Source organism: Oryzias latipes, chromosome 15 (genome assembly GCF_002234675.1).
Source record: "Oryzias latipes chromosome 15, ASM223467v1".
Taxonomy (NCBI): Eukaryota; Metazoa; Chordata; class Actinopteri; order Beloniformes; family Adrianichthyidae; genus Oryzias; species Oryzias latipes.
The window spans coordinates 19,147,949-19,165,172 of NC_019873.2; the positions used below are offsets into that span (position 1 = coordinate 19,147,949).

The 17,224-nt window shown below is 39.1% G+C and overlaps 1 protein-coding gene across 3 annotated transcripts in view; it reads right to left on the reverse strand.

Moving 5' to 3' along the window:
- LOC101169556 (disintegrin and metalloproteinase domain-containing protein 12) overlaps window positions 1-17,224 on the reverse strand; it is an 84,225-nt gene that overhangs the window by 27,765 nt on the left and 39,236 nt on the right. For all 3 annotated transcript variants that reach the window (XM_023963430.1, XM_023963429.1, XM_023963431.1), the window contains 7 exons: window positions 16,603-16,679; window positions 15,451-15,640; window positions 13,691-13,756; window positions 12,842-12,913; window positions 12,351-12,520; window positions 11,200-11,284; window positions 9,065-9,213 (listed from right to left, as the gene is read on the reverse strand). In XM_023963430.1, the coding sequence (XP_023819198.1) occupies window positions 9,065-9,213; window positions 11,200-11,284; window positions 12,351-12,520; window positions 12,842-12,913; window positions 13,691-13,756; window positions 15,451-15,640; window positions 16,603-16,679 (809 nt within the window). The remainder of the gene's footprint in view (window positions 1-9,064; window positions 9,214-11,199; window positions 11,285-12,350; window positions 12,521-12,841; window positions 12,914-13,690; window positions 13,757-15,450; window positions 15,641-16,602; window positions 16,680-17,224) is intronic.

A 17,224-nucleotide genomic window follows, 5' to 3' on the forward strand; every position in this document is an offset into this window, starting at 1 on the left:
GTAAAAAAACAAAAAAACCAAAAAAATTCGGAATACAATAATAATTTCCATTAATCAAAATGAAAAGCTAAAAAATGAAACACAATAGGAAGCTGGAAATCGTTGTAACTATGAGACATCACTGTTTCAGGTTGCTATTTGTTCATCATTTCTACTGAAAGTTATTTGGCATGAAGTGATACTGGATTTGGTCTGTACTAATTATCAAACGTTTTTTTTTTTTTTTTTTTTTTTTTGATGATGTCAATGATTTTTGACATTTGAGTTTTTTCAAATACGATTGCAATATCTGCATTATAAAAAAGGTTTTCTGAATAGTACAGAGCATATCCAGTATCACTTCATGAAAAATAATACATAACTGTGTTTTGGTTATTAAAATTTCATTTTTCTTTCTACAAATTATTATTATTTTTTTTTTTTCTTTATTAATTTCAATCATGTTTGAAAATCTTTGGTGTTGGACCGGACGGAAAAGGAAAGAGGGGAAGAAGAGAGAGGGACGGTAGAGAGAGGGGGGGTAGGGGGTGATAATAGGAGGGGAAGGGGGATAAGACCATGAAGCAGCATAGAGCAGACAGGTTTACTGGTTGTTTATCGTTACGGTACGGTTCAAATGTAGTACAAAAAGGGCGGGGCCTGTTCACACACACTCAAATATTATCAACACACCTGCTAGCCGCAAAAATGTCCACATGTCAACATGCACACAAAACAGATAGTGTTCACGAACGCATACCTATGCCTTTAAACCAACTAGTGTGAAATCTTTCATTCATTCAATCATGCAAACTATTAGTGCAAAGGTGAGCTAACACCTGTGCTCAGGTGAGTGTTTATGTTCTTCTAAAATGGATGGTGGAATGTGAAAAGAAGGAGGAGGAGCGCCCAGCCACCCCCACACCCATACCCCCGCCGCAGCAGCAGCGGCAGCCGGAATTCCCCCAACGCCACACGGGAACAGGCAGGGAACAACCGCCCCCCGGGCGACCAAGACCGCCACCCAGGCCAGGGCCAGCAGGACCGCCGCGAGGCCCCCAGAGCCAGAGAGCAGGGAGGCGCAGAGGGAAAGAGAGCGCCGCCCCAGCCCAGCCAGGAAAGCAGCCCCCCGCCGCGCCGGAAGAGCCCAACGCAGGGCCCCACCGGAGAGGAACGCCCACAGCCCCAGACAAGCACCCCACCACCACCCAGGAGTTCCGGGCATCCCCCCGCCCCGACCCCAGGTACGAGCCAGGACCCCCCAAGGGAGACCCGCTCCGCACTCCAGGCAGCCACCCACCCGGCCCACGGTTGGTCCAGGTAGGAGCAAGGCAGGGGCCCGCCGCCCCCGCCCAGGAGGGGGGAACCCCGGGGAAAAAAGGGCGGCCCACAAGGGATGTTATAAATATGGCCCGACCAGGCTAATTATCAAACGTTTAATAGTATGCAGACACTGAAAACACATCTAGAAAAACTGAGCGTCATAAATCAAACGTCATCATCCAATCATTGATGTCACACAGTACCTACCTTTTGCAGTTTCTTATTGTGTTTCATTTTTTAACATTCCATTTTGATTTCTGGAAATTACTTTATGTGAAATATTTCTTTTTTATTTCATTTTAATGTTTTGGAATTGTGTGATGGTTTCTAGAATTTTATTTTGATTTATAACATGTAATATTGTTATTTACCTTTTGTTTAGCTTTTTAATTGTTGTCATGATCTTTATTTTATTTTATTTTTATGTTGAGTCATTCATTAGTGTGGTTTGCACTTTAGGGCCAAAGTACACAACAGTGGAGATAAAGAGAATTTCAGCGTGAAGGAACTGAAATAAATGCGATTTAAAATCAAAACAATGACCCCCTTTTCTTGTGGTATCGCATTCAACCACCAACCTCCGCAGGAATAGCTCTGGGCCATGTGCAACAGTTTGCAGCAGATCCACAGTCCAATGTGTGCATCATCACAGCTGAGCCACAAAGCTGCCCTGCTGTCCAGAAAATTAGTTGAGCAGAAAGTGAACGTTTCCCTGGATAATATCGGTCTGAAGCCTGCCGCCCCCCCATAAGGGTTGTGTGCTGAGGTGGAACTAATTTGGCTGTGCTCAACAGTCACACAGAAATCGCATTGCTCAAACCTGCTCCCGTCTGTTGTGATTGTTTGAAAGGACGTTGTACCATTTTTGTAGTGAGTAATCTATCTTTATCTCTTCAGAACTCTGATTTCCCTCAATAAAACAAAAGGGATAAAAATTCAGCCGACTTCCTGAAATTAAAAAGAACAACTCATCATTTCCACTAAATCAACTGTCAAAGTTTAAACTGTAACAAAGACTTCACTAGTCTGAATTTTCAGAGCGCAACCGGCAAAAAAAATCAAAAAATATCAACCCAGTATTGCTTTCTGTTGTAAAAGTATCTTAAAAAGTGAGAAATTACTGAAGAGTCTCAAATCACAGAAGAGATATTTGTATCAAGTTTGGCCAAAGAAATACCCTAGAAATCTGATCCCACGTTATTCCTAATGCTACCTGACTACAAGCAGTCTCCACATGATGCAAACTGGCTTGGTTTTCTGTGCAACATGAGTAATCATGGTTGTTCAGCTGAAGTGCGCGCTACAAAGAAGGGACAAAAGGGAGATACTTTATTAACACAATATAAGGGTTAAGAAGGAGATTTAAACTAAGAAAAACAGCATATATTGCTCAAAAAGCCTATTAATTTATGACCATGTTTCATTTAAAATAATGATAAATTAGAGTTTGTGTTTGAACTCTAATGTTGTAATGATTGAAGCTGTTTTGTTTTAAATTTTGTTCTCTACCGGAACACATTGACACTTATTTAGCTTGAATAACCTATAGGAGGAATCTAAAGAACATGCCAACTGGTCAATCTGACGTAAGACTCAGCGATGATTTTTCTTCTGCGCTGTTGTCAGTTGTTCCTATTTATTTAAAAAACAAAGAATATATCGCATATAAGTCGCACCTGAGTATAAGTCGCAGCCCCGGCCAAAATATGCAAAAAAAAACAAAAACAAAACACAACTTTTACTTTAAGTTTATTAATGAAATGATTTCAGTTTCTGTCAATTCGAGTTTCATGAGTCTTCAATTAGCACCTTTCCTAAAATCAAAACAATCTAAAAGTTCATTCATTCATCTTCTAATCCGTTTGTTCCCTTTCGAGGTTACGGGGCTGCCGCAGCATATCTTGGCCATTTGCGAGCGGAGGCAGGGGACACCCTGGACAGTTCTGCAGTCTCACAGGGCCACAATCACACACACTCACATCCACACATATGGACAATTTAGAGTAACCAATTAACCTATGAAGCCTAGGAAGCCGGAGTCCCCGGAGGAAACCCACGCATGCATGGGGAGAACATGCAAACTCCACACAGAAAGGTCCCTCATTGGTGTTTTGTTTCAGGTCCCCCAGCTAGGACTTGAACCAGGGGGCTTCTTGCTGTGAGCGCTAACCACTGCACCACTGTCCATCTAAAAAGTTGATTATGCAAAAAAGAAATGTATGAACGTCTGACGCATCTATCAGCATCTATCAGCATTTAACAGTGTTTGGATGCACAAAATAAAAAATACCTGAAAAAAAATAAGTACTGTGTCATTTTCTTAGACATAGTTTCTGCAGAGTGGCACTAGTTCTTTAGAAATTTGCCTCTGTGTTGTGGTGGTGGTGGAGGGCATTGGCGCTAAGTGAGCCTACATACATTTCCCATCATCTCTTTGTTTACACCCTCTCCTGCAAGTTTACAGCTCATCACAACCCCAACCTAACATTACTGGTGCAACAAAATGGATCTAGTCGTCTACAAGTGGATACATCAGAATGGAGTGGAGTAGGGAGCTTGTGGCTTGTCGTTGTAGCTTCTATTTTCTCATTTACATGCTTTTTTCAACTGCATTTTTTAATTTGCAACTGATTCACAATGATTTGAATTAGGAAATACTCAGAAATGCAGTTTTAAGCCTAAATTTATTTATAAATGCCTTACATCATGAGAAAAATGCTACAAGAACATGTTAAAAACACCAAAAACATGATTTTCATGGAAGTTAGTCTTTTAAGCCTTATAAATATTAAGGTTTAGGTAACAAAAGTGTTTGCAGGCTACCACCCTGACGTCAGACTCCCCTGCTGTCCAAAAAAGATTCACTACAGACTGACAAGCATTTAGTCTATGCTAAGCTGGAGAGACACGCTTGACCTTTCAGCAAATGTCAGACTGCAACATCGGTAGAGGATAAAACAAAGGAGAGAGAGAGAAAAAAACAAATACGGCAAATTTACTGCTAACATTTACCAGCTCCAATCGTAACCAGGCCCCCTGCTTCACGTAATGGCATCTTCTGCCTCCTCCCTTACTGTTTAAAAAAAAAAAAAAAAAGTAACAAGGGACACAACCTCCCCTGTATCACACTGACAAATCATAATCACATGTCATTGTAAAGTCTAAACCTGTTTTTGCTGCAGTTATCATTTAAGCCAAACGGGCAGAAACAGAAGGGAAGTGTTTGTAATTTCAAAAATACATTCCCACTTTCAAACCTGCACATAAATAGTTTCTGTATACCGCCACTCAAGTTCTCTCCCCTGTGTTAAGAATTTTTTTCCATGCAATGATTACTTCATAGTCATCTTTCTAAGGTTTGCCTCTCAATCCCACCACTATTACTACAGAGTTTCTCTTCCTGTATTGCCACCGAGAGATAAAAGCCAAATGTAAGAATATCTCCCTTGCACTGCCCCTTAATGGAGCCATAAAGCACCTCTACAGATTTCTCTGTGTGTGTTTTGGTCCTGATTGCAGCTGGCATTGTCACTGATAATCACATCATTTAGATGCAGCCTGTTCTTTCCTACATTAGCAAGTCTGAGCTCATAGTATGGAAAGGAGGCAGTCAAACAACACGAGCGGTACATCTATGAACTGAACATCCTGGTGACATGTAGACTGAGGGTCAAAGGAGCTGCTGATATAAAACTTTCAATAGAAAAAATACTCCAGATATCTGACATGGGAAATAGGTTTTGGGTTTGTTTGTGAAATGTGTAAACAGTTCTGTAAACAGGAAAAAGTGAATTTGGGCTGATCGTTCAGGAAACTCAATTTAGGAGATAACAGACAGAGTTAAGCTTAGACTTCGCCTAAGTTTATAGACTCTTTTCTATTTGAAAATGTCCCTAGGAACTGTGGTAAAATAAACTTCCTTCTATGAACATTGTGGCTCAAAGCTGATTTCATCAAGACATAAATATCTACCAAATCTTAGCTGAACTTTCACCTTTACAAATCCTATCCTCTGAGGATTAGTGCCTCTATAGCAGGGGTCGGGAACCTATGGCTCGCGAGCCATATATGGCTCTTTTGATGGTCACATGTGGCTCGCAGACAAATCTTTAATTATAGTTTTTTTTTTCATTAGACCAGTCCTTCTCGGGCGCGATGCGATGCCAGAGGCGCGCAGTAGTAGCAGTGCTTAGAGAGAGAAATCTACGCCAGCGCTATCAGTTACTATTATCTATTATTTCACAGAGTTTGTACCAGCTGGAAACCTTTGAATTGACGTGCCTAAAACTGCGCGCTCCCGTCTCTGAGAAAGAGCGCGCAGATGCGGGGACGGGATGTGTGAGGGAGAAAGCAGAGGGTGGGGGTGAGGGGTTGTGGGGACAGCAGGTGAATCGCGCAGGGATTATAAAAACGTAAAACCCGCTGCCTGTCACCCACTGCGGCGTGTGAGTGTGTGTTTGGCTCCCCGTCTGCATGTGAGCAGTCTGTCTCACATCTACAGAACATTCAGACCTACGATCACGTTTAAAGTCTCAACGCCTGCATGAAGCAGAAACTCAGCACGTATCAACCAGACTAGACCATCAGCAAAAATACCACGAGAAATACTCATCATTTATTAGCAACAGAATAACAATGTTATTAAAAAGAATCCACAGACTTATTGTACTTTAAAAATGTTGAAATTAAATCAAATGCACACATTCATTTGTATATTTAGTTTTAAACAAATTGTCGCGGACTGAGTTGGATGGCTGTTGGGCCGCGTTAAAAGTTCTGGAGTTCATTGAACGCGTCAAGCAGAGATCTGATTGGCTCTCAGTTCTGTCGCTCAGCCTGTTGTTAGGGAGTTTGGACCAATGGGGTTCAGCTATGGGCCGAATAAGGGAAATGGGAGGGCTGCAGCGGTAGCAGGGGAATATAAAGTTGGGAGAAGCGCTCTCGTCTCGGCGGGAGAGATTCAGGAGTTGCTGAATTAATTGAAGGGCGTTTGTTGTGGTCTGCAGTAATCGGAATAAAGAACTTTAAAAGAGGTTAAGTCTCCGTGCCTCAGTGTGGGGAAGGGACACTACATTATTGTATGGCTCTTTCGAAATTACATTTCAAAATATGTGGCATTTATGGCTCTCTTGGCCAAAAAGGTTCCCGACCCCTGCTCTATAGGATATGTCAGTTGTTACCCAGTGTTCTGCTCAGTTCCTTTCAGTTTTCAATTATAACAGCTATCAGTTGATGAAATCCTCAATATGTAGGTCTGTGGTGTTCTGTTAGTCATTCCTTCTTGTTTCAGGGTTTTTCAGTATGGTTCAGTCAGGATTTTCATGTTTAGGCTTACTGCGGTGGCAAAAGAAAGCGATGTATATTTGCTGATCGTCACGATGGGTTAAATAAAGCATGACTTCAGAAAGAAAGTTCACCTTTTACCGCTTCTTTTTTCCGGATGATGAATCGAAAGTTTGTTTTAAAGAAGCCAGCGCAGTGGTTCTCATCCCTCCATCCATCCATTCATTCATCTTCTAAACCTGTTTTGTGTCTGGGGTCAGAGGGCTGCCAGAGCCTTACCCCGCCACTCGTGGGCGAATGCAGGGGAGATCCTGGACAGGTTGCCAGTCTGGCGCAGGACCACAAATCACACACCCATGCACTCACATTTACACCTAGGGACCAATGAAGCATGTTTTTGGTATTGAACATTTAAGCTACATGAGCTTCCTTTTTAGGTACGCATTATCACCGTAGAAAATCAGTTTTTAATCCACACCCAGCAGCCAATCAGAATATAGTATTATAGAATGTAGTATAGAGTATTCACCTGGACCATAGAATAAAACAACGTAAAGCAAGAGAATGAAACTAAAGACATTGAACTAGCAGTAGAGCCAAAAACTTTGCCTGGTTTTTTGGACCCAAAATATAAATTATTCACTCTACAGGTTAAATTCAAATGACATGATGTTAAAACAATAACAGTTTTAAGTTTTTTCACATTGTGAACTAAACAGGATTGGTAAAATTAACTGAACTAAAATGTGGTACAGGTTGACACATAATATGCAAATAAAAAACAAACCTCGCCATTATGATTCTCCTAGCAGCACACTCCTAACATGACTGCAGCAGTGCTTTTCTCTTCATTAAGGCATTACTTGTTTGTTTTACCACCACATCACCAGCCTTTCATTGCTTCAGTTCTTTCTCCTTTCTAATGCTGCCTTTTGTTCTAAATCATTCTCTCTGCTTACACTGGCCATTAAAATACCCCCCCCCCCTAATGCAGTTTAAATGAGTTACTGGAGACAAAATCTATAGTCTCATTCTGTGTTAAAAAAAATACAAACCCAAGTTGAGCTTGACTTAATTTAGGGCTTTCGTGGAAAGTATATAATGGTATAAGGTGGGGTAGTCTTTGTCTGATAGATTATCAAAAAGTGCAAAAGCCATTCTGGGTGGATTATGACTGAATGATACATTTCTCAAGTGATACGGGACCAATGAGGATTAACAATCCAAGGCTTTTCTTGTTTTTTATTTCTTCTTGACAGTGCTGCTGAATTCCTCCTGACCATATTCATATGCAGCTAACTGGACTTGCCATTGGACACCAGACCAAGGGCAAAATCTGCTACTGTGATCGGGGTTCACCTTATCTGCTAGCGGTAAAGTAACAGACAGAGTCCATCACTTGCAGCAGCTCTGTTATCTCAGCGACCCAGGCAACATGAGCAGAATGCTGCAGCAGCTGCTTTGGTCTTAGGCCAGTGTGTGTGTCTGAGTGTGTGTCTTCTTGTGCTTTTTACTTTACGTCATCACATAAACAAAAGGCCTGAGGAACATAAGCTGTTAGAAAACATATAGAGGTGGTTTTTTAAAATATCTATAAACTAAATTGGGTGTAATTATTTACAAAATTTAATACATTGCTTTTTAGCTAATGCTTTTATGCCACAGATTCAAATAGCTAAAAACATCTAATTCAATCTGTTTTAAGACCCACTCAAATGGAAATTGTGTTTTTAGCATGTTTTTGTGGCATTTTTCTCTTAAGGTAGAACATATATAAAGAAAATTAAGATTTCATTAATAACCCCTCTTGTTAAAGTAAAATATGTCCAACACAAGAGGCCCTCAGCTCTCATCTGTCTGCCTAGCTGTTGGACAGGACAAGTAAAAAAAAAAAAAAAAAAAAAATTAGATTTCATTTGCATTTCTGAGTATTTCTTTATTCAAATCACCGTGAATCAGGAGCAGAAGAAAACATTTTATTAGAAAAAACTTGTAGCTGTGACACGGGTGCCACAATCGGCAGGCCACAAGCTCCCTGCTCCGCTCCATTCTGTTGCATCCACTTGCAGACAATTTGATCCGTGTACGTTTTCGTTCTCCTCATCTGAGCTAGTATCTGGCTCAAAACTATATGGTTGGTCTCTAATACTGTTAGCCATTTTTTGTTGCACTGGCGGGCTTACTCCATTCCAACAGTTCCACCCTAAACTCAAAGGTGAATTTAAATGAACTCCTGCTTTTTGATTAGGCATGATCTGAATTAAAAGATCCCTGGGGACGCTTTTGCAAAAGATCAAAAAATTATTGGAGTGGAACTTTAAAACAATAATAGAACAATTGATGTAAAATATTAAAATAGCATCAGATATTTTTCTTCTATTTTTTAATAATATTCTATAAGAAATTCTTGGTTTTACTTTTCTTTTAGTCACGTTGGAGTTTTTGTGTATACTTAAGAAAAAGCATATCAAAATCTCACCCTGTCGAGGGAGTCATGATACAGCCTCCACGGTCCACCGTCATCCTGCAGCCACAGCCACGTTCTGGGGTATCGTGGTTCATACCAAAATTGTGTCCCAGCTCGTGTGCCAAAGTCACAGCTGCGCCCAGTGGATTATCAGAGTGATCCTGAAAGAAAACACACAGATGTTCCAACTACAGTCAAATTTAATCCAATCGAATGTATCAAGCAATTGATACGTCATTGTATGAATGTAGAACTGATGATTGTAATGTTTTTGTGCATTATTCTTATTTGATTGCTTGAAATAAACCATGTTAAAAAAAATCAAATCAAAATTGACAAAGGTGTAATAAAAAGGTAAACTGTAGTGTTGTAAGTATACTTCTTCCTTGTTCTTGTTAATGACCATTCTAGTCTAACTATAGTTGCTTCAAGTGCAGTCAGGTACTGTAGATTTGTTTGACTGAAAATTTGGCAAGACTACTGGTCTTCACCTGGCATGCTACTACATTCACACCCTGCTCTGAAAAATGGGTTCAAGCGAACCCTTCCAAAACAGTCTATATAAATGTTCGTATATGTTCGTTCGTAAGGTTGAGATTTTCTTTTTTTGGGCTCTACGTACAAAACATGAATGTGTGGGTGACACTGGAAATGCAACAAAATATATTGAAAACAAAAGTCACTAATAATTGTGACAATACATTCACCTAGAAAAAGATTTTTTTTTGATAAATAACATTAAAGAATCCAGCATTTACAATGCAGCAGAGTTGAAACAGAAGACATACATTAAAAGTGTGTGCACGGAAAAGCCATTTCCATCTTACAGTTATTGATGCTGTATATAGGGTGGCACATTGGCTGAATAATAGCTGAATACAGTTTTAAGTACATGAATGATTCAGAAATTCTAATATGGGTTATCGCAAAAGAGACCACCCACACATGACGGTATATCTTACTGTGGCTCTCTGCCACGTCCATGAGAAAATCACAGGCTTCCTCTGAAAGCGAGGTCATCTGTCAAAGTTGAGGACAAGCTGAGCCACTTCCTGCTCTGATTAAAGAGCAGCGTCAAGGGAGGCAGAGTCCATGTTCTAAAGGGAAAAGGATGGGAAAATTCTCCATCTACTACTGTTTATGAGTTCATGGTAATTGCAAGTTAAGTACTTGGAGTTTGAAATATTACCAGCTGAAATCAAACTCTGTGGAGATGTAGTTTAACTTTAAGAAAGCAGGAAAGTAAACATAAAAATCCAATAGTCAGGAAAGCTTAAAGCATCATTTTTTTTTCTGAGTGAAACAATTTTGTAATGGTGTCAAAAAGTATTTACAAAGCGACTCAAAGACCTAATAGGCAGATTTGAGGTGGGACACATGGCCCAATGTGGTTTGAAAAAACAGATAATCTCATCTGACCTCCCTCTCACTGCTCATTAGGCCCTTTAATCTTGAGCCAGAGCATCTGCTCTTTACAAGCATCACTGAGGAAGACAAACATCTGGAGAAGCCTGATCACAGCAGTGGGCAGCAGAAAATGCAAATGTTAATGAGGACAACACGTCTATCCTGGGATATAATGGTATTGGGAATGAAAGGCACTTTAGACTTCCCATTCACCATGTGGAGTAAATTTAATGCTGGGGGTGAGGCGGAGTTATTAAAAACATATGTCTTTTGACTCAAATGTGCGCTTTTTCTAAGAACTGAAACAAATCAGCCGATTTGTATTCGAAAGCTGTGACCTTTTCTATATAGCTGCGTGCCCCCACCCAACCCCTTTCAAACCCCCCGAGGCAGCAAAGCTACATACAATATGATGCAAGCGATCATAACACTCATTCAACCTACCGTGGACAGCTGTGAAAGTGTCTGTGTGTGTCATCAGTCACTCTGGACGTACACTTTCACACTTTGCTTGTGTGTTTTTAAGGTAAAGAGACCAGAGGCACAAACACCATTCCTTTAAGATAGATTTGAAGACAGACAGGTCTGTAAGCCGCCTTCCAGCAAACACTAAGACACCTTTCACATGGAAATCACATATGGGTTGTGTTAGAATGCTGGATCCGGAAAATGTCCTCTCCTGCAATCAAACTACGGTGAGGAAGAGGAGGGTGGGAGGAGTGAGAAGGCTTACTACTCACCATGACGATACCTCCAGACTGTTCCACAGTGCACATGCTCATAATGGGTGCCATTCCGATTGTGGTACCCTGGAAGTAAACCCCACTGCAAAGCCAAAAAGCATTGGGATCAAAACACTAAAGCAAAGAAAACCATAAAAGTGATAAGGGTTATGGGAAGTGTCGGCTCTGCATTTACCACTGTCACATAATTAATATTTTACCATGTAAAAATATGACAACTTTTAATTTAGCAGAATGTGATTTGGAAAAAAAAAAACACAAGTTCCAAAAAAAAATCTAAAGAAAACTAATTATTTTTGATGATTTTGACAACAAAAACTGCCTTTTTTAAAACACAAAGGTAATAGATGTGGCAGTGGTAATGAAGGGAACTCAGAAAATTAATTTGCTTTTTATAACTCAACTGTTTATGAAATGTTCTTTTTAAAGTCCAACCAGATTAATGATCTGTCATTTTTGATGTACCATCAAATGAATTTTGCTCATAAATGAATCAAAACAAGAGAAATGTTTGTTTCTGATTTCAAATAGACTGATAGAAGAGAAACTGATGTGGCTTTCTTGAAACCACATATTCTGCCATGTAAATAAATCCAATAAATAAAGAAATTCAGTTGTTTGTATTTCTAATTTTGTCCACTTTAAGCATATTCAAGCAACTCGTAGCATCTCTTGCATAAAGAAATGCCTGTAAAAGATTAAAAAGCTGTGTGATAAAAATAAATACAGCAAGGAAAGCTCATTTTTAATACAAATGGTAAAAAGGTGATAAAAATGTAGAAAAAATAAAAAAAATGGGTAAATTAATGTATTTTTGAATTTTGGAAGTTATGGATTAGAAACAAAGCTCTGTGATTGGTGGTCTGTGGTTTGTACGGTCTGAAAGCAGCTGTGAGGAACTTTAGCAGATCCTTGTGGCCATAAACAAGTGCATATTGAAAATAAATAGATGAATGAAGATTTGGGAAACAAATTCATTCAAACATTTGTACAGTTCCGATGAAAACAGCTTTTTCAAAGCTTACATGACTTTGTCTTTTCCACTCAGGTTAACAATAACAATAATAATAAAGTTTAACTTAATCCGAGGATTCCTTTTAGATAGATCTGTTAAGGTTTTAATTTCCTGTGTCACTTAAAATGCCCACCTGATGAGCTGAGCATTGTCATGAGGCCTCTGGGGCAGCAGCTTCACTTTTCTCCAGTCCAGGAATTCATGCAAAGTGTTGAAGGGATCTTGAGAGACGGGACATTTATCCGAGTCGCTCCAAACCTCCAGACCCACCAGAGCCACCCTGATGTTCAGCGCTCTGTAGAACTGTACAAGAACACGATATGCTCAAAAGATTTTTTTTAATAGAAATAAAAAGGTTGAAAAATAGTCAAACTAATTAGCAAAGCTCTTTTTTCATTAATAATGTATTTTTTAATGAATAAAGTGTTCATATATATGTGTTCATAATATGCGTCCTCTGTTTTATATCCTCAGAGTAATTCCATGTGTCTTTAAGGTCTCAGGCAGCTGCTTTAGTGGGAAATTGAAATATCGGACAGTAATCCCATTAATCATTTCTGCCAACATTACCTCTGTTTTAAAGCAGTCATTAATCTCCTTTGCAAAGAGAAGAGTATTCTTTACCTTGTCCACATAATTTGCAATCTCTGCCAGTCTCTGTTTAACTTTCTCCAAGTCTCTTCCCTGTTTCTGAAACTGGATAAAAAAAAGATTCAGTAGAAGAAAAAAATCAAACCATTTGAAAAGCACCTATAGGTTTAAAAAACTAAAGACAGGTATGGCAGCTATTCGTTTGAATGCCTGCTAACATAATCGGAGGCAATATGTTTATCTGTGTGGGGTTGGGTGTCAAGCTGCGACCATCTGGATCTTGAAAAATCTGGTGTTGAAAAAGACAAATAGCATTGCTGTAGGGAACAGGTGCAATGGAAGATAAAACAGCCCCAAAAGCTTTGGATCCGATCTGCGGTGAGGTCTAATCAAGCATTTTCACCCAATACTTTTCTACCTGCTTGGGTGCTTAATTTCTAATCTGACCTGGGCAACATTACAGCTCAGATTGCTACTACCTTTTCAATAATTCTTAAAAAAGAAGTATCATGCAAATATACTATAGTAAGTATTTCTTCTCAGACAGTGGGATTATCAGAGAACTGTCAGGAGGAAATGCTCCACTGAGCTCATCGCTGCTTTCCGGAGACTCTTCTGACTGAATGCTGCTTTTCCTGTTTCCTGTCTGCTCAGCAGGGGAAATGAAAACAGAACTTCCTGTCAGGAAAAAAAAACAAAAAAAAAAAAAACACAAAACACCCAGAAAACTAGGAAAACATTGAGTGGTTTTTGCACACTCATCTTCTTTTGCAGATCCACCAGGGCCTGCTATGATTACTGCAGCTTATCTTGCCTCTTTCTGCCTGACCAGGGGTTAATTATAACACGAGAAGCTGCTGTGAATTATGCCTGGTGCATTACCTCTCTGTTGTCCGCAACAATGATGAGCTCAACATATTTGGTGGTCTTCTGAGTATTCCTTTTGTCCTAAGGTGGATAAAAAAAAGTTTGAAGTTAAAAAATAAAAGGTTAACTTTTGACAATATACAGTACAGTGTCAACATCAAACAGTCAAGAGATTGTTTTGCTTCATAGCTTTTTTGGGATGCAGATTAAAAGTTTGAATAAAGAAAAGTTTTATTGATACAGCAATGAAAGCTCTAGTTTTTCTTCTTTTAAAAATATTCATAAAAATAAGTGAAACAACAAAAGATGTGTGTTATGTTAGCAATCTATCTGCATCTATTGAATTATAAGATGTTGTCAAACTTAAAGGTTTAAGTCAAGGTGGGCAAACTAAGACATAAGAATTTGACTTTCTTTTATCATCGCTGGATGAGAAACAGACGTGCGGGACACAGCGCTGCTGCTCAGTTTTATTCGTGAAGTTTAGCGCAAATTCAATTAAATTGTATTTTTAAAAAAAGTATTTTAAAACATATATTACTTTTCAATCAATATTATTTCGTCCAGATCCATGTTATTTCTTTCTCTTATATGGTGGGTTACCAAAACACTCCACGCATCTGTTCCTGGTCCGGCCTTTCTATTGAACCCTTTGTCGAAATGTTTGCCCACCCCTGGTTCAGGCACTTACATTTCTCTTTTTTTTTTTACACAAGGTGTACATTTTTTTGTCAACAATTATACCTACTATTTTTTCTTAAAGTCAATTTAACACCCTAATTTACCATTTTTAGCCAGTTTGTTGATGGCCCTTTAAAAAAACGTTCTTTCATGAAGATATTCTTTTGAATATTACAGAATTCGGGTTTTACCTTCATACAAACTGGGATAAGCACCTGATCAAAAGATACCAATAAAGAGGATTTGAGAGTTTGTTAAATGAATAGATTGATAGATTCATCACTTATATGAATGGAAATTCTAATAATTATAGGTGGAAACTGCAGTTATTGGAAGACAGCTCATGACCTACACTAATTACAATGGCTAATCTTTTTGTGCTAATCTGGATTACAATTTACACAATTTACACATTGAACATTATTGTAAAAATGAACAAAGCAGGGTCCTCAAAGACTTCAACAGTGATCATACAATTTGTTAATTTTTTTTGTTTTTTACCACTGAATAGAATTAAACTATAGATATTTTACTTGTTTCAGGTTTCCATCCTGGATTAATTAGGGATTTTACCTGGAAAATGTCATATGAATACATATTAACACGAGAGAAAAAAAAAGTCAAACATGTTAAAAAAAAGCTTCCAACATGCAATAGACTTGATTACAATTTTAAGGTTGATTCATTCTAATCTTGTGCAAGGGAGAAATCACAAGTATTTCTGTTGTTTTAGCTCCTAAAACTACTTTTCTTTGATAAACAAACTCCTTTGCTCTGGCGTAAAATGAGCCTCCTGATCAAATGGAGAGGATGCTGAAGGCAGATGGATGCTGCACATGCTCTATGCAAGTCATTAGCCAAACCTTCCTGAGCCCTCAACTCTGGGCTCCTAACAGCAAAATGAGTGTCAAACCCCCAGCATTCATAGGAACCATTCCAAATGGCTTGTTTGCCAGTTTTTCAGTCTTTAAGCCCCTTGTGTCACTTAAAAAAGGCCAATGTCAGTGCTATTGGAAATGTTTGATAAATACCATAACACTCCTCAATATAATGATTAAAAAAAATCATTTCAGAAAACCAGACTGTAATCTCACCCTCTTGTGGAATGCCTGAATAGGCTGGTTGATGTGGGTTTGAGGGGCAGCAGAGGACCCGTTGAAGCTGTGGCCACAGGCTCCAGGGGCCAGTTTGAGCTCCTCCACATGGTAGATAATGTGAGCCCCGTCGGCGTGGCCTGACACAGGCTCAATGACAAATGTCTTGTTTTCAACTGCAATGAGGCCTCTGCAGTAATGCAATGAGGACAAAGCTTTAAAACATGAGCACAAACTCTAATGGAATAATTTTTTGATTATGTATCTCTGTCAAAACCGGTAACAGTGGCACTTCTTTTCTCTTTTGTCAGGACTAATGGTCTGCAACCTTCAACCCTTGAAGAGCCATTCGGGTTGATTTCTCTCTGACCAAAACCCACTAGGAACTACAAAGTTTTATTTTATCCTTCAGGAAAAACAAAAACAAAACAATGTTTGGTATTTATATTGTTGTTATTATGATAAATAGAAATGAACGATTGTTGCTTTGGCACATACAAAACATACAGAGAAAATGAGTTCTTTTTTGGGATGACTTTGGTAAACTACGAAGGATTGATCGATCTCCTTACTTAACAGCTACTTTTCAAAATTAAAAACATTATTTTTCTTTGACTAGCAGGTTTCAATGGAGGAGTAAATGGAGGCATCGAAGTTGCGCGTGTCAGAAACAGTGATCCTTAAAAGACATAAAGCTGAATTTCTTTGTGTGCCATTTTATACTGACAGTTGCAACATAAAGAACAAAAAATTGATAGTATTTAACTTAGAGCTGTTTCTGTTTCGATTAAGGCTTTCATGGCAAACCAAACACTAATTGCTTTCCTACTGATTTATTGGTTCAAGATTAAAGTGCAAAGAAAGAAAACTCGAGGCTGTGATTGGCCATTTGCAACAGCCAAATGCCAATTACTGCAAGAATGAAAGTAAATGTTTACTGGATGCCTGTGTGAACGAAGACATTTGTGTGACATTTTCTCCCTTTCCTGTGAGTCGCACACCATCTTCCTGACAGCTCCCTTAAGGGGCTTAAGAACGATGGGCCGCTGTGCTGAGAGACTTAAGTAAATGCAAACTCTGCAGTGGCAAATAGCTCTTAAAGGGCAGCTTTGAGATGCGGCGTGAATACAAACTGATTCCTGTGTTTCTCACCGAAGGCCTGAGCAGACGCTGAGAGTAACATCAGAGTCTGGATGTGCCTGCACTTCCCCGTGGTAGTAGCAGTTTTTCTGGAAGAAATATGAGCACATGTGAGGAAAAAACTTCCCACATCAAAGATTAAAACAAACAAAAAATAAACATATATAAAGCGACTACTCTTTAAATTTTACCACTTATATCTAAATCCACGTAAGAAAAAACATTATAAGTTGATCCTGAAGCAGTTCTATTGCTCTTACCTGACTTCAAAGGAACAAAGGACAACACGACTGAGTGGAACTTTGCTGATGCTGCCTAATGCATGCTTATTTCAATTAGCATGCTCTGAAAAGCGATCCCTCCCCCTCCCTCACTCCTCACAGCGAGGCTGTTTGAAATTAATGCAGTCTGCACCACTAAGTGGAAACTGACATGGATGCAAGGTAATATGGTGAGAGTTTATCTTTCATTATTCCATCAGAGCGGCGTGGTGGAAGAAAAAGAGGATGTTTGAGCCGCTTCAGCATTGTCTGAGTGTGAGGAGAGCGAAGGAAATGAGTCTTGTTGTGAGGGAATACAAACTTCCATTTATTGTCCAGCAGATTTCCAATCCTCGTAAATCAGCTGTCACCGC